Source organism: Silurus aristotelis (genome assembly GCF_946808225.1).
Source record: "Silurus aristotelis genome assembly, chromosome: 15".
In the NCBI taxonomy this organism is placed as follows: domain Eukaryota; kingdom Metazoa; phylum Chordata; class Actinopteri; order Siluriformes; family Siluridae; genus Silurus; species Silurus aristotelis.
The window spans coordinates 9,263,220-9,281,704 of record NC_139588.1 but is presented as its reverse complement, the minus strand read 5'-3'; the positions used below and the strand labels follow the sequence as shown (position 1 = coordinate 9,281,704).

General features: G+C 38.9%; 2 protein-coding genes across 3 annotated transcripts in view; one reads left to right on the top strand and one right to left on the bottom strand.

The window, feature by feature from the left end:
• Positions 1-18,485, top strand: part of LOC310738371 (ciliary microtubule-associated protein 2-like) — a 365,395-nt gene that overhangs the window by 2,938 nt on the left and 343,972 nt on the right. Inside the window, exons 7-10 of one of the 2 annotated variants that reach the window (XM_083563351.1) lie at positions 71-202; positions 385-515; positions 1,679-2,299; positions 2,365-2,687. In XM_083563351.1, the coding sequence (XP_083419477.1) occupies positions 71-202; positions 385-515; positions 1,679-1,721 (306 nt within the window). In that variant the 3' untranslated portion in view covers positions 1,722-2,299; positions 2,365-2,687. Of the gene's footprint in view, positions 1-70; positions 203-384; positions 965-1,678; positions 2,300-2,364; positions 2,688-18,485 lie in introns of those variants that run through there. The other variant, XM_083563352.1, reaches the window with a different exon arrangement.
• dhcr24 (24-dehydrocholesterol reductase) lies at positions 1,877-18,312 on the bottom strand. Its single transcript, XM_083563342.1, has 9 exons — positions 17,950-18,312; positions 13,541-13,696; positions 13,188-13,293; positions 12,372-12,490; positions 8,131-8,394; positions 7,166-7,309; positions 4,246-4,443; positions 3,725-3,903; positions 1,877-2,757 (listed from the first exon to the last, which is right to left on the bottom strand). The coding sequence occupies exons 1-9, from the start codon at positions 18,178-18,180 to the stop codon at positions 2,604-2,606; spliced, it is 1,551 nt and encodes a 516-aa protein (XP_083419468.1). The 5' UTR covers positions 18,181-18,312; the 3' UTR covers positions 1,877-2,603.

Genomic DNA, 18,485 nt, shown 5'->3' with positions numbered 1-18,485 from the left:
CTCTTATTTGCAATAATGTGTTGTAAATGAGCAACCCGAATGCTCCATTCAAAGTCTCTTTCTCTGTTAGACATCTCCCGGGCCAGGCTGGTACAACGTTATGACTCCAAAGTATCGATTGGGAAGTGGCAAACAAGCCCCCTTCCTTTCCACTGCCCCACGGACAAGCAAGAGGACAGAGATGATGCTAAATAAAAACTATGTGAGCTCCACAGTGCAATGATACACTAACAAAAAACAAACATCTAATCTGACTGGCAATACATGTACAAAATATACTATTGTAGGAAAATACGATTTAAAAAAAAAAAAAACACCAAAAATCAGTATGAAACAGATTTTGTAAAAAAAAAGTGTTTTTGAGAATTTTTTTTCCCCCCACAGAATCCAATCGGGCCTGGTCGTTACAACATACCAGAGGTGTGGCTGAACAAGAGCAAATACAGCCATAGATCATCGTTTTTATCTGGCACTAAGCGCTACTTACACTCTCCCGAAAGAGATAAGTTTTACCAGTAAGAACTTACAAGCAAATTCAAAACATCATCAAAAAAACCTATAGACATTAAAAAAGAATCAATAAATAATGTATACTACGTCGGCAAAGGTTTGCGGACACCTGGTCATAAGTGCGGTATGTGCTTTTTGAGCATCGCATTCCACATTTAGTCCCAATTTGCTTTTATAAATCCCTCCACTCTTCTGGGAAGATGTTTCACTAGATTTTGGAGTGTGCTTGTGGAGATTTGTGTTCAGCAGCCACACGGGTGATAATAAAATCAGGAACTGATGTAGGTGAGGAGACCTGGGGTGCAGTCAGTGTTTAAATTCATCCCAAAGGTGTTCAGTAGGGATGAGATCAGAGCTCTATAGCAGGCCACTCAAGATCTTCCTCTCCAAAGCATGTAAACTATATCTTGAAGGAGCTCACTTTGTGCACAGGGGCATTGACATGCTGGAACAGGTTTTGGGTTTCCAAGTTCAAGTGAATGCAAAATTTTATTATAGCGCATCTAAAGACGTCCTATAGAATTATGTGAATTTCAATACTTTTGTCCATATAATATGTCATCTTAATTACTCTATAATGAATAGTGGACACATTGCCATTAAGTCTATTTAAATGTTGCCACAAAACTGGAGAAAATCTCTAGTTGTGATACTATAGTATCACACAATTCTTGAAACTAAGAGACCCAAAACTGTTCCAGCATGACTATGTCCATGTGCACAAAACTCCATGAAGATATGCTTTGCATGGGTTGAATTGAAAGATCTTAATTGGCCTGCAATAGAGCCCTGACCTCAACCTTATTGAACAGTTTTGGGATGAATTGGAACGCTGACTGCACCCCAGGCCTCCTCACACTACACTTACACCTGACTTTACTAACCCTGTTGTGTGAGCACAAATCTTTTCAAGCACAATTTCAAATCTTGTGGAACATCTTCCCAAAAGTGTTGAGGTTATTATAACAGAAAATGGGACTAAATGTCAAATGGGAACAAAAAAGCACAAATAATACTTTTGACTAGATAGTGGACACAAATCTGTCGATCACTAACAGTTAATGAAAGTCTGAATCATATTTGTTCACACTGAGTAAGGGTAAATGCAATGTATTGTCTGTGTTGTAATTAGATGTTTTGGTTAATTATTGTTATTATTATTTATTAGGGAGAGACTCAGGCCTGCCAATGTCCCTTTGAAAAGCAGATAGATTCTCTTACAACCAGAGGGTCCCTATACATGAGTAAGAATTCCAAGAGGCAGTATTTTAGCTTATAAATACATTCATTTCTACAGCACAATATGCAGTATATCAACATGAGTTTTCCAATTTGTATTTTTCTTTGAAGTAAACTAATGCCAAAATATTGACAAATTTGAGTTTTATTGCACCATATACAAGACACACATATCCCAAACCCCTCAAAACAAGAAAAGCAACCAAATGAAATAATAAAAATGTATCCCGGTTATGGACACTGAACCCAGAAACCTGATGACAAAATCCAGTGTGAACATAAAAATCCGCTTTTTGGATGAGCTATGGATGGATACAAACACAGATTAGCTGCAAACATGAGGGTATATGAGGGTGACAGTTTGAAACCAAAAATATAATTTTTAATTTTTAAGAAAATGTTGGTGAAAATGAAACAGGGTCTGTAAGTAATTAACATAGCTTCTTCAATTGGAATACATGTACTAATACTGTACAATGGAAGCAACATATTCAAATACAAATGTGGGTGTAATAGAAGAATTAAAAGACACACTTGTGACACAAGGGCAGTCTATATTGTGTTGTTTGTTCCTATATAAAAGAAGTAATTATAAATTAAACAGGATTAACAAAGTGGTACTTATTAATGCCTGAGGTAAAACAAATGTTACATAGCTCTTTATACAAGTGTTTTAATATGGATGAAAACAATTAGCTTGATGGCAAATTTAATATGAAAATTAGGATAGAGTCATTAAAATATAATTTCATTGACAAAATATCTCTTTGGTATGCAGTAAAAACAAAAGAAAGGACAATATTTGTTGTAAAATATATATTTCACTTTCACCCTTTATTCCATTAGGACTGAATTTAGTGTCTTGCAGCTTTGGAGATTTTGTTGTACACTTCAGGAAATGCAAGCTCACAGTCCAGCTCCTTCCTTAGCTTATGATACAGAGCACCATCAAACATTTCCCAGAATTCTTCTCGTTCCATGTACACATCAGCATAAAGCATCTGGAAACTAGGGGATAGAATAGTAATAATAAAATGGATTATTAACTGTACATCAAAATGCAGAATGTCAAATATACGCTTCATTTATACACTTTGCTGTCAAGTTATTAAGTACACTACCTTAAAACTAAGCTGGCTTAATGATAATTTAAAAAAAAAAACATCAATTTTTAAATAAAATAAAATGTAACCCATCTATGAGGGTAAAGAAGTCATTCCCAGTGCAGAAGTGACACAGATAGAGTATGGTGCTTCATGGCATGTGCATCAGCTATAGTAGTGTTTAAAATATTTTCTGAATCAGTTAGTTTGAGAACCTGTCTACCAAGAACAAAATCTTCAGCCAGTAGCACTGTTATGTTAAATCATACTTTGCATGGAAAAGCACGCCTTAATGTCTCAATATATGACAAGACCGTAGAAGCTTCCAAAGTGAAGCAATAATGTAAGTGTGTGCAATAAAGCGCCAAATAATGTGTTTCAGAGAGTAAGTAAAGGAAAAACACGGCAGGCAGTAAAATAATCAATGGAATGCTGCAATGAGGCCCAACGTGGTTTATACCTCTTATACTGTACCACCTCAATATAGCAAATATATCAGGTGTGTCCCAGACGATTTACATAGTCGAATCAGAATCAAGTCTTGGCCATAACTGACTGATGGTTATGGTAACTCTGTGTATATGTGTGTGTGAAACAAATCAAATAAAATCGACTAAATTGCCTGTGCAAGCACCATCGATGCATCGAAAAAAACTATTAAAAATTAATTTTCATAATTAAATTAAAACACAATATACTTTTATAAAATATTCCATACATTGGAATGGAAGATAAAACTTAAATCAGTCACGGGGGGTGTTTTTTCGAAGTTCTCAAAACGTCTGGTCCAATTGGAGCTTTGAGATTTTAATGGCACTGTAGAATACGCAAGCATTTATAATACATAAATAAAGCTTTCTGTTTTTACTGACCCGTGTACATCTCGGACAAACTTCTCAAGCTGGCGCGTAGAAGCCCGAGCCTCAAAGTGTTTGACTTGGGGTTCGCCGTATGCCCCGATGTCCACATATAGCTCATCCTCATCTCCTTTAGGGTGCACCATGCCTGGCCGGCTCGGCAATATAAATGGGCACAACCACAGGGGATACACCTACACCCATGTTAAATTGCATGGTAGAATTGAATATGGATAAAAATTTGATCACGGTATCAGTCTACACATTTGCCATTATTTAATTCATTTATCCCAGTATTATAGTTCAATAAATAATGCACAGTTAACAAGAACCATTATGAGACATTTTTACATTTATATACTATCCATCAGTAAAAAAGTGTAAATGGCTAAAAACAACCGCATAATTACATAATGAATATGATTCAATAAAGTAGAACAAGTCAATTAAGATATTACAGAAGATGTGGAAAAGAGTTTATCTCCGATCACACAAATGCCTCGATGAGAAAACATCCTGCTGCTGCTGAATCTTACATGAATGTCCTGGTGGAAGTGCGAGAGGGCTGTGCGCATGTGCTTCATGGGCACCAGCATGTCCTGAACCACGTGATGCTGCTCGTAAAGGCGGCGAATGGTCTCGCCCTGAGTCAGCTTCAGTAAGGAGATCTTAGGAGGAACCATCCAGCCGAACAGATACCTGAAGAGTGGGTTATTTCCAAATGGTATGATGTCCTGAATACAAAGGCAGGGGGAAAAAAAAAAAAGAGAAAAAGATCATGCAAAATAGAAAAAGAAAGCATTTTAAGTGCTGGGAGTTAAACAAAAATAATCTGGGGGAATCCATCAGACACAGACTGTGCAATCGATACTTCCACTCTGTATTAGAAGGGCCCATTTACATCAAGATATTTACTGTGGATAACACAACAGTACCTACTGTGTATGTGTGTGTTTGTGTGTGTGTGTGTGTGTGTGTGTGTGTGTGTGTGTGTGACAGAGGGAGAGAGAGCAGGGTCCTAAAAAGATGATGGATCACAATGTGCTGACACAGAGACAGCACATTTCCCCCTAACACAAGCAAGAAAAAATACCTGCATAATTTATCAGGTCTGCAATAATTACCACCATCTTCCTTCAGTTAATGGCATTAGAGAAAAACATTAGTGGACATTATACGTGTCTGTTTGTGTGCGTGTGTGTGTGTGTGTGTGTGTACTGCATGTGGTTGTTTGTGCATGTTATTATATCTTGGTGGGAACCATTTAAATGTCCCTTAAAGAATAAGAATACCGGAAATTCTACTCCAAATCTGATCTTTTACAAAAACTCACTCACTCTGTATAAATGCTTTATACTCGAGAGGGTCACAGTTTTAATAATTAACTCCATGTGTGTATTAGAAAGAAAGAGAGAAAGAGCAATACAGACAGAGAAAGAGAGAGAGAGAGAGAAAGAGAGAGAGCAGACAGATAGCCAGAGAAGGACTAGACAGATTATATTATAAAACGGAAAGAGAAAACTGTGAAATAGTAATACATTAGGGGAACATTTATGTTGCAGTATCGAAGCTAATGGATATAAAATGGAAGACGGAGACCACAGAACCATGTTTAAGTCTTACAATGGACCATCAAACCACCTATCAAAGAAATCCAATATGTGTTCAAACTGGCTGACAGCAATTCCTATTCACTACCAATTCATATGAAGAATATCACTATACTACATCTACTGTCCAGTGGTGGACATTTATGAAATAAATGTTACTTTACTTAAGTAGATTTTTTACATATCTGCACTTTACTGAAGAATTTTCATTTGGGGAGACGTAACTTTAACTTCACTACATTTCAAAGTCAAATATTGTACTTTTTACTTAAATATCAGTTGTTCCTTTTATTTGAGTGAATAAAAACTTAACTGGTTAAACATGCAGCAAGCCACCAATCAGAGTTGAGCGTGCACTCTGTTTTGATTGCCTGTTGGTGGTGTCTACTTAGAACGAACATACAGATCGGCGTCAGTTCAACAGCAGCTGAACATTTTTTAGAGGAATAAATGATGGAAGAAACTCCTGACTCTGACTTGCCACAACACATGTGGCAATTTTTTTAAAGTACTTGAAAAGGTTTTGGGTTCATAATCATTTTAATAGATATTATTGAGAAGATTGACTCAAACACTGATTAATATCATTCTATTAATAGATTGGTGTGCTAAGAGCAGTGGTGGATAAAGTACACAAACTATGTACTTAAATTAAAGTAAAGATATATTTAGTCAAATATTACTCCATTTAAAGTGCCCCCTTTAAATTATCTCTCAAGTCTTCTTCTTCTTCATTCGGCATCTCCCATTAGGGGTCGCCACAGCGGATCATCCGTCTCCATACCGCCCTGTTTTCTACATCTGCCTCTTTCAAACCAACGACCTGCATGTCTTCCTTCACCAAATCCATAAACCACCTTCTTGGTCTTCCTCTTTTCCTCCTTCCTGGTGGCTCCATCCTCAGCATTCTCCTACCCATATCCCCCATGTCCTCCTCCACATATCCAAACCATCTCAATCTCACCTCCATCACCTTGTCTCCAAAACGTCCTACATGCACTGTCCCTCTAATAAACTTATTTCTAGTCCTGTCCATCTTCGTCACTCCCAACAAAAAACCTCAACATCTTCAGCTCTGCTACCTCCAGCTCCACCTCCTGTCTTTTACTCAACGCGCAAAAGTACAAAAGTATTTGCTTTTAAATATACTTTAATATCCGAAATACTATGATTTATTATGGCCGTAAAGTTCCTATTATCATTTTTGTGTTACAAAACTCATAAACTCAGTTTATGTTAAAAGGCTCTGTTAGTCTTAGCACAAAAAGTTTTTATCCACTCATTAATTTAAAGGAACGACTGATTTCGCAAAATGTAGTTGAGTAAAAAGATATTTTATTTTAAAATGTAGTGAAGTAAAGTAAAAGTCTCCCCAAATGGAAATATTTCAGTAAATTACAGATACGTGAAAAAGATACTTAAGTACAGTAACAAATTACAGTTACTTCCTTACTGACCAGTGGCTAAGAGTAACATCAGAGTCTTTTCACATAAGCTGAGTTGCTTAAGCAGGAGTCTTACAACACAAATGATAATAGGAATATTATAGCCATTAAAAAAATCATAGTTCTTTGAATACTTATGTACATTTTAAGGCAAATACTTTGTACTTTTAACTTCTTGCTGCTTAACATTGATCTTGATATCCGTTGTTCCCATATTTTCCCATTCCAAAGAACAGAAAACATAATTGGAAATATTTGGACAAATAAAAAAACGGTACAGTCTAATTGAATAAGTCCAAGTTCAAGTGTTCCTAAAGGTATGCATGCAATCCATCCACCATATCATCCCTGTTTATCTATTACCCATGGGATGCATTTCACCTTTTCACACCACATCATACCTGTAGCTCCCAGAAAATGCTTCGTGTGTGTCTGTGGTAGTAGTGTCTGAGTGGAATGTACTCCACTCCACTCCCATTCTGCTTCAGGAACTTCTCTACATGTTTAAAGAACCAGGGCTTGTAGTAGTGACCGATGCGATTGATCTAGCAAACACACACAAAAAAAAGCATACTGTTTGCACAATGCAAATATTTGTAATTAATCAAACCAAAAGGTTCCATTCTGTAAAATTTATAGAGACTATTGTTGTATTGTTTGTGGAAATTCCAGGAGATTTCCCAGCAGGTTCTGAAATATGATTACAGTTAAAGATCACATTGTTTCCTCATGTTTCAACTGAAGCTCCCAATCTCTAGTTACATGATTTTATGCATTGTGCTGCTGCTGCCATGTTATTGGCTGATTAGGTGATTGCATAAATCAATGGGTGTACAGTTGTTCCTAAAAACATTGACAGTAAGTGTATTCATATTATTCTTTCACTCACTAATACAAAGTAAGCAATTGGTTATGAAGTGTGTAAAAATAAAAAAGGTTACCAAGGCTCAAAAGAAAACCAAAGGTGGACCACATCGTTCTAGAATCTAAATAACACTTTTGTGTGATGTACCCAACATTTCATTTCTCTTTTTTTGTTATCGGTTTAATTATTCATAACATATATTATTACTTTTTTCTCACTTTCTTTCACATACAACAAAAAGCTTTCTGCAACCTCAAATACGCTCATTTTCTGCAGGTGGGTTAAAAAAAGGGTTTATTCATTTTCTCTCTACAATCAAACTGTGCTAGAGCTTTCGTGATTCCAGAACAAATCCACGTTGCTTACGTATTCTTAAAGCAGTTCATATATAAAGTGCATATGTAAAACATCCTTATAAAACACTCTGCTTTAAACCATAAAGACATTTGTAAAGCAAAGTATAGAAGCAGCCTGAGGAGTCCGTCATTGACATGACCTCACCTTGTCTGGCTCGGCGTGGTCAGTCATAACGCCTGTCATAATAACAGCCTCGTCGATTGAATACTGTAGCCCCTCCACAAAATGGTTCTCTTTGTTAGTGGACTCCTCTGCAAACACCTTACAGATGGAATCCAAACCCCGCACGGCCTTGTACTGGAGCCTCACCCACTGCCGAGCTGGAATAATCCGAATCTCAGCTGCCACCAGGAAGCCCAGGGATCCACAGGACCAAGGAACGGAATAGAACAGCTCAGAGTTCTCTTTCTGCCCCACAAGGAGAAGTTTATAAGTAAATGTACTGTAGAGTGCATCTGGAAAATATTCAGTGCTTCACTTTTTCCACATTTTGTTATGTTACAGCTTTATTCCAAAATAGATTAAACTAATTATTTTATACATACACACACACAAGTATTCACAGCCTTTGCCATTACACTCAAAATTGAGCTCAGGTGCATCCCGTTTCCACATCGTCCTTTAGATGTTTTTACAACTTGATTGGAGTCCACCTGTGATAAATTCAGTTGATTGGACATGATTTGAAAAGGTACAGACCTGTCTATATAAGGTCCCGCAATTAACAGTGCATGTCAGAACACAAACCAAGCCATAAGGTCCAAGGAATCATCTGGAGACCTCTGAGACAGAAGCCACTCCACCAGTAAAAAGCAAATGACAGCCCTCCTGGAGTTTGCCAAAAGGCACCTGAAGGACTCTCAGACCATGAGAAACAAAGATTAAACTCTTTGTCCTGGAGGAAACCAAACACAGCTCAACACCTGGCAAATACAATCTCTACATTGAAGCATGGTGGTGGCAGCATTATGCTGTGATGTTTTCTGTGGTGGGAACGGGGAGACTATCTGGATCAAGGGAAAGATAAAAACCTGCTCCAGAGCGCTCTGGACCTCAGATTGAAGTGACGGATCATCTTCCAACAGGACAACAACCCTGAACACACAGCCAAGATACCAAAGGAGTGGCTATGGGACGACTCTGAATGTCCTTGAGTGGTGCAGCCAGAGTCCAAACTTGAACCCGATTGAGTATCTCTGGAGAGGTATGCAAATGGCTGTGCACCAACACTCTTCATTCAACCTGATGGAGCTTGAGAGGTTCAGAAAGAGGAAATAGAGAAACTGCCAAAAAATGTGTGCGAAAATTTTTTTCCCGTGCCGAAGAAATCTACTGTCTCCTGCCTCAATGACTATCGTCCCGTCGCGCTCACACCCATCGTGATGAAGTGCTTCGAGAGGCTCGTCATGAGGCACATTAAGACACAGCTTCCACCCTCCCTGGACCCCATGCAGTTTGCGTATCGTCCAAACCGTTCCACGGACGATGCATCTCCACAACCCTCCTTCTGGCCCTCACCCACCTGGATAACAAGGACTCATATGTACGAATGCTGTTCATTGACTTCAGATCAGCATTCAACACAATCATTCCTCAGCACCTGATCGAGAAGTTGAACCTTTTGGGCCTGAACACCTCCCTCTGTAACTGGATCCTGGACTTCCTGACTGGGAGACCTCAGTCAGTCAGGATCGGGAACAGCATCTCCAGCACCACCACACTGAGCACTGCGGCCCCCCAGGGCTGTGTGCTCAGCCCACTGCTGTTCACTTTGCTGACTCACGACTGTGTAGCAATGCACAGCTCGAACCACATCAACAAGTTTGCTGATGACACAACTGTGGTGGGTCTAATCAGCAAGAACGACGAGTCAGCATATAGAGAGGAGGTGCAACGGTTAAATGCCTGGTGTGGAGCAAACAACATGTCTCTGAACGTGGACAAAACGAAAGAGATGTTTGTGGACTTCAGGAGAGCACAGAGCGTCCAATCTCCACTGATTATTGATGGATCCTCAGTGGAGATCGTCAAGAGCACCAAATTCTTTGGTGTTCATCTGGCAGACAACCTCACCTGGTCACTCAACACCAGCTCCATCACAAAGAAAGCCCAGCAGCGTCTCTACTTCCTGAGAAGGCTGAGGAAAACCCACCTCCCTCCCCCCATCCTGACCATGTTCTACAGAGGGACCATTGAGAGCATCTTGAGCAGCTGCATCACTGCCTGGTTTGGGAACTGCACCGTCTCGGACCGCAAGGTCCTACAGAGGATAGTGAGAACAGCTGAGAAGATCATCGGAGTCTCTCTCCCCTCTATCATGGACATTTACACTACACGCTGCATCCGCAAGGCATACAGCATTGTGGACGACCACACACACCCGTTACACACACTTTTCACACTCCTACCATCAGGAAAACGGTTCCGAAGCATTCGGCCCGCCACATCAAGACTGTGCAACAGTTTCTTTCCACAAGCCTCTCACACACACACACACACACACACACACACACACTCACTCACTCACTCACTCACTCACTCACTCACTCACTCACTCACTCACTCACTCACTCACTCACTCACTCACTCACTCACTCACTCACTCACTCACTCACTCACTCACTCACTCACTCACTCACTCACTCACTCACTCACTCTCACTCAAATGTGTGTTACCGAACTGTAAAATTTTTCCTGGACTTAACACTTAACACACACTCATCACTCATCTCAATCCATTCCACCACCATACATTTATTTATTATTCTCAACTGTACCACACTCTTAACTGCTGTTTTTTGCACATTTATCATTTATCACTGTATTATACTGTTTACATGCTGTTTTTTGCACCTTTGACTGCTGCATTTTTGCACTACATTGTTCTGTTTATACTCACTTCAGGGGTATAGTTTTTAGTTTGTATAGTTTTTACAGTCTTCTCGTACAGTACTGTATAATCAAGTATACAGTAGGTGTCTTGTGTTGTCTGTCTGTACTGTTTTTTGTCTGCACTGTTTGCACTCGATGAACTTTATGTAGCTTGTGTTGTAGCTCTATGTTGTTTTGTTTGTTGTTGTTTAGTGTAGCACCAGGGTTCCGGAGGAACGTTGTCTCGTTTTTACTGTGTACCACTGTTTATAGTAGAAATGACAATAAAAGCCTCTTGACTTGACTTGACTTGACTTGTATTGACCAAAGGCTGTGAATACTGTGTACATGTGATTTTTTATTTTTATTTTTAAATAGATTTGCAAAGATTTCAAACACACTTCTTTCACGTTGTCATTTGGGGGTATTGTTTGTAAAATTTTGAGGAAAATAATGAATTTTATCCATTTTGAAATATAGCTGTAACATAAAAAATGTGGAAAAAATTAAGCGCTGTGAAAACTTTCCGGCTGCAAAGTTCATGATGTACTAGTACAATACAAGGTGGTATCAAAACGTTTTAAGAATAGTTTTGTAACACGCCAACAGATGGCAGCACAAGGCTTCATGCAGTCGCAGGGAGCACCGACATTCATAAGTCAGTGTGCCAAAAAACATCGTCCTGTGTACATCAGGAGCTATGCGACTGGTACTATACTGACCACATGCATTGACGAAAGCGACTGGATCCATGAGGCGAGGGACAAACTGGACGCTACACAACAATGCACCCTGTCACCGAGCGCTCCTCATACGCGAGTTTCTTGCCGAAAACAACATGATCTCACTTCCTTGCTCACCAGATTTTGCTCCCGCAGACTTCGCCCTCTACCCAAAGATGAAGCTCAAAGGTCACCATTTTGACATTATTCCTGAGATCCAGTACAAAATTGCAGAAGATGCTTGACATGGTTGAAAAAAGAAGACTTCCAGGACACATTCCACAAGTGGCAGGAATGCTGGGAGCGCTGTATTGCTGTGCAACAGGACTAGTCCTAGTGTGTAAATGTAGATAAATAATGTATTTTCTTGTAAACAGAGCTTGTTTTAAAACGTTTTGATACCACCTTGTGTATATAATGAAATCTTTTTCTAAAAACATTTCTTGTTACATTCTACTTTACATTATTTCTTTTTAAAATAATAGAGACATACTATAGTATACAGTATATACACAACATAATTTATAAATACAAATAAGAAAAAAGAAACCACTAGTAATTAGTTACGCTAACAGACATATTGCACACAGGTAATATTGCACGCTTTTTTTAATTTCTGTTATTGCACGTGTTAAGATACTTTGTTATTTTACAGTTGAACAGTGATAACAGTGTGTATTATAGTGACTGGTTCACTGGGAGCAGCTTTGATTGTAAATACTATGGCTTTAAGTGTACACTTCCCACTGATACAAACACAAAGGGGCTACACACACAAAATCTAATTCATACCTCAGTGCAGCGAACCAGACTGCCATCTGCCAGTACCAGCTCAAAGGCCACACAGATGTGCTGAAACAGGCCATAAATATGGGATGAAGACTCAATCCCTGTGCCCATTACCAAACCCCCTGACACACAGAGAGAGAGGGAGAGAGAGAGAGAGAGAGAGAGAGAGAGCGAGAGAGAGAGAGAGAGAGAGAGAGAGAGAGAAAGAGAAAGAGAAAGAGAGAGAAAGAGAGAGAAAGAAAGCGAGAGAGAGAGAGAAAGCCAGAATATCAATGATTCAGAAAATGTTACAAAGATGACAACAGGACTTTTATTAAAAAAGTATTTGATCATGTGTACTTTGTATTTTCAACAACTTTAATAGAGCATGTATTTCTGTGTGTAATGTATCTGCAGAGGGAATATATGATTAAGATGAGAAAACAGGGTTGTGCTCTCTTGCTTTCCCACACAGCTTCTCTCTGTAGGCTTCCAAATGAATTTGCAGTAGCAGCAGCAGTGGAAACCATTACCTGGACAGCGGGCACAATTTCTGCTACCCATAAACGCTTTTAGTAGAACAGGCCATTTCCGCACCCAATCTAACCTAACACACTGAAACAGGGCCATTACTCATTCATAACCCAATTAGGAGTAGCCTCTGATGCACCACACGAGACATACAATATCGATCAGCAAAGAAATATTGCATATACACACTCCACTTAAAGCTGTAATATTGATTCGAGTCAATACACTGGGGGAAGGGACAAAAGAGCGAAATTGAAAAAGGGGGATAAAATAAAGCCGACAGGCTTCGTTCTGGTTTTGTGAACGTACCTACTGTAAGATCATCAAGCTCAGGTAATACAGGCAGCGTCCAGCCAATGGAATTCAATAAGGCAGTCACCTGACCCATGTTCACCAACGGCTCCACACGGACCACCTAAGGACAGGTGTAGGATCATATCAATTTGCTTTGCTCTCATTCCTGACTAAACTCACAATAACGACTTTAATCTAATTATTTACGGTTGGGCCATGCATCCGAGTGAAAGACAGCCCCTGAACACCACTGGCTTTAATATGTAAGTGCTTTCAGTTACAAACTACATCGAATGAAACATTATCTTTAATGCTGTTATGTGCAAGGTTTACTCTGATTGCCCTGTGGATTTGTAGTGAGATCCCACCTGTCTTTTTGTGTCCACCTCTAGGATATCCATCATATTGATTTTTATATTCTTGTGAGTCTTCTTATATTTCCCCACCCTCAGAGATACGGTCAGCCAGCCGGGACGCCCAGTGCACATATATGCCTTTCCTCCCTCCTTCTTCCACTCACGAACCTGAAAAAGCAAGAAGAAATTTTTAGAGGATGATATGAATAAGATTTGTTTTTCTTTTTCACAATAGATACATGTATACAATTAAACAATTCAAAGTGAAATTAAATGTAGATTAAAAAAATGTAAAGGTGCAATAAGTCAAGTTTTTGTTTCATCTGCTGTGAACTTGGCCAGACGACTGAATAGGAGATGGCAGCCTTATATCAGCCCCAACTCAGCAAACTACTATCTAATGTATTTAACGTTCTCTTAGCTGGCCATGACAATCAGAATCTCACTGACTAAACCACACATCTATCTTCTAGAAATCAATCAGTCACAGGAATCAACAAGATAGCTTAAGTAACTGCCTAAAAATCTACTGGAAATTTATCTTTGACTTAAAGGCTTTGTGGCTGATCATTTGCAATGTCAATCAAATTGCCTCTTCTATAAACAGGAACTATATCTTCACTGAGTGAAGAGAAATTGCCAGATTCTGTAGCAATAATTAGAAGGTTAGCAGTGCTTAAGTGAATTAAATTCTACCAACTATTACAGGTCGACCAATTTATCGGTTAGTTCATTCATCTGTCAGATTTTGGCTGATTTCAATTAATCAAGAAATCAATACGGATAGTTTTTCCAGCTTGCGTCTGCTGTCATTACGGGATCGTGTTTTGTTTTTTACACCTGAGACTGTGTGCTGCATGGAGAACGCACATCGCACAGAGAGCACTATATTATATTTATTTTTCTTTCATTTATGAATTATATAATAATATTTTTTAATTCATATATTAATATTTTTTTCATTTAGCACATTTTCATGATTAAGTACCCGTAAGTAACCGTTAATTAAGTAACCGTTTTTTTTGTTTATTTTATTTCAGTATTATTTAAAATAGTGGGTTTATTAATCCAGTATCTATTTGAAAAACTATTGATTGATTAATCGGATATCGGCAAGTACAATCCAATCTAGCTCTCAGTATTAGTAAAACCCACGAACTCTACCAACTATAGTTCTGAAAAGGAAAAGATGCTTATATACAGTGAGGAAAATAAGTATTTGAACACCCTGCTATTTTGCAAGTTCTCCCACTTAGAAATCATGGAGGGGTCTGAAATTGTCATCGTAGGTGCATGTCCACTGTGAGAGACATAATCTAAAAAAAAAAATCCAGAAATCACAATGTATGATTTTTAAACTATTTATTTGTTTGATACAGCTGCAAATAAGTATTTGAACACAGAACACAGAAAGTCAATGTTAATATTTGGTACAGTAGCCTTTGTTTGCAATTACAGAGGTCAAACGTTTCCTGTAGTTTTTCACCAGGTTTGCACACACTGCAGGAGGGATTTTGGCCCACTCCTCCACACAGATCTTCTCTAGATCAGTCAGGTTTCTGGCCTGTCGCTGAGAAACACGGAGTTTGAGCTAAGATTATCCAAAGATTCTCTATTGGGTTTAGGTCTGGAGACTGGCTAGGCCACGCCAGAACTTTGATATGCTTCTTACAGAGCCACTCCTTGGTTATCCTGGCTGTGTGCTTCGGTCATTGTCATGTTTGAAGACCCAGCCTCGACCCATCTTCAATCCTCTAATTGAGGGAAGGAGGTTGTTTCTCGCAATACATGGCCCCGGTCATCCTCTCCTTAATACAGTGCAGTCGCCCTGTCCCATGTGCAGAAAAACACCCCCAAAGCATGATGCTACCACCCCCATGCTTCACAGTAGGGATGGTGTTCTTGGGATGGTACTCATCATTCTTCTTCCTCCAAACACGTTTAGTGGAATTATGACCCAAAAGTTCCATTTTGGTCTCATCTGACCACATGACTTTCTCCCATGACTCCTCTGGATCATCCAAATGGTCATTGGCGAACTTAAGACGTGCCTGGACATGTGCTGGTTTAAGCAGGGGAACCTTCCGTGCCATGCATGATTTCAAACTATCATGTCTTAGTGTATTACCAACAGTAACCTTGGAAACGGTGGTCCCAGCTCTTTTCAGGTCATTGACCAGCTCCTCCCGTGTAGTTCTGGGCTGATTTCTCACCTTCCTTAGGATCATTGAGACCCCACGAGGTAAGATCTTGCATGGAGCCCCAGTCCGAGGGAGATTGACAGTCATGTTTAGCTTCTTCCATTTTCTAATGATTGCTCCAACAGTGGACCTTTTTTCACCAAGATGCTTGGCAAATTCCCCGTAGCCCTTTCCAGCCTTGTGGTGGTGTACAATTTTGTCTCTAGTGTCTTTGGACAGCTCTTTGGACTTGGCAATGTTAGTAGTTGGATTCTTACTGATTGTATGGGGTGGACAGGTGTCTTTATGCAGCTAACGACCTCAAACAGGTGCATCTAATTTAGGATAATAAATGTAGTGGAGGTGGACATTTTAAAGGCAGACTAACAGGTCTTTGAGGTTCAGAATTCTAGCTGATAGACAGGTGTTCAAATACTTATTTGCAGCTGTATCATACAAATAAATAGTTTAAAAATCATATATTGTGATTTCTGGATTTTATTTTTTTTTTAGAATATGTCTCACAGTGGACATGCACCTACGATGACAATTTCAGACCCCTCCATGATTTCTAAGTGGGAGAACTTGCAAAATAGCAGGGTGTTCAAATACTTATTTTCCTCACTGTAACTTATTGAGAACAATCACCAAAACCTTACTAGATCACAAAAACCAACTAGATTTATGTTTGTACCAACTTAGTGGGAAGAAAATGAACATTTGCATTGCAAATGAAAGCTTTCCCTGTAATTAGGGGATTCAAAAGTTTTTCATGCTTTGGGTCAGGTGTCTGTAAAGTAGCAGCAGGACTTCTTCCAATACTCAGTACAGCATGATACAATTTCGCAGACTGGGAGTTCTAAACATGGCAGAACTTTTTGGTTTATTACTGTAATGAGAGTGTTGGACCAATCAATAGCCTGCCTAATGTTTGTCTATGTTTAGTACATTTGGTACTTAGTATGGGGATTTGTGCTGGACCTGGACAAGGTTACACAAACACACAAGTTAAACCAGTAGTGTTTCCAGCAATGAGTTTGTGACAAGATATATATATATATATATTTTTTTTTTTAGCAAATCTAGCTTCTTTTAGAACAGACATGTAAAATCCTCCTGCATTCTCACACCACATTAATTGTTTTATACATTTAGAGAGTATACTGAACTGTTTCACCTACATGCTTCTTTTGGGTTTTTTTTAAAACTCCCTTCTTGGTTTCTGGCTAACAAAGTGAAACTCTTTATCATAAATATGGTAAAGCACTCTGTACATTTTATGCCAGGTATCGCTATATGGAGCGTCTTCGGGTCTTCTTTATATCAAGCCATATCATTCCACCCCATCAGGGACACTAAGCAATGCCTAGGTGTGCACAATTTTAAGCATTCCTTTGAGAATTGAAAGCTGTCAGTGTGTCTTCCATGCAGAATTGGAGTGAAATTGTACATTTTTGGTAGTTATTCTATATACCGATAATTCTATCTACAGTTCTCTTTAAATCATCCATAGAGAAAAATGTAATAGTTATTAGAGGCTTGTGCAATAGTGAATTACTTGCATCTCTGATCATTTAGAACGGTAATTAAACTGACCGGAAATACCTGTGCATTGAGAGCTTTTAACGCACAACCTACAGCCAATCAGACTCGAGTATTCAGACAGCTCATTAGTTTTCTGAAAAGCACATGTTTTCAGAATGTGCTTTTTCACTTCTATATCATGAACATGATCATTAGTTTAGAAAATAGTAATGATTTAATGACTTGCTACATTCTCTAAAAGGGAGCTGCCAACATTGTGCACTAGATCAGGCTCTATAAAACCAAACCCTAAGCCACTGCAACCATTGTTTTCATTCTTTCTCAGTTCCCAGAACTGATGAGTCAGCTAAATAGAGTTTACAGAAATTGCATTTAAAGATGTTTGACAAAATTGGAAAGTTCTGCTTTGAAGAAAAACTAAAGAAAATGTCAATATGGGGTAGCTCAGTGGATCAGATGTTAGACTTCTGATTAGAAAGTCATGGGTTCAAATCCCACCACCAAGCAGCACTAATGCTGGGCCCTTGAGCAAGGCCCCTACTATTGATCACTGAATCTGTGAATAGTACAAGTATTTATAAGCATATAGAGTATATAATCATAGGTCTATAGCATCTCTTTAGCAAAAATTCCTGTGTGGAAGAAAAGAAATGCATGCAGTAAACGTGTATGAATGATGATCTTTATAGAGCTCACCTGTCTCTGGATGTCTCGGACCCGCTGCTCGTGCAGCTTCGGTGCTGAGCACATCTTAAAGATGATCCAAGCACGAATATAATAGTAGGCATCAAACAGCACAGACAGGGGCAGGAGGAAAAGGCAAACGAAAATCCATCGCTGGTGAATTATAACATATTCAAGCCCTTTTATTCTGATCCATACGAGGAACAGAAGAATCAGAGCACCGAGATACAACAGCGCATCCATAACAAAAATAATAGTATTAGTATCCGTGCAAATGTAAACTCTCAATATACACACGGTTTTAAAATAAAATCAACTTTTCCTTGTACTTTTGTTTAGATCCTCACACTAAAACCTGCAACCGCAAATTTTGACATCTCGATTTAAATGCATGCTTTTTTACAACTTGGGAATGGCTGCATTCTGAACCGCGAACTATTCCCTATAGAAGGACACTAGATATGACCTGAAGTAATGCGTTTATGAGCATAGAAAGTGCACTAAAAAAGAAGCAGAAAGTAATTTGAGATGAAACCTAGGTGGACAGG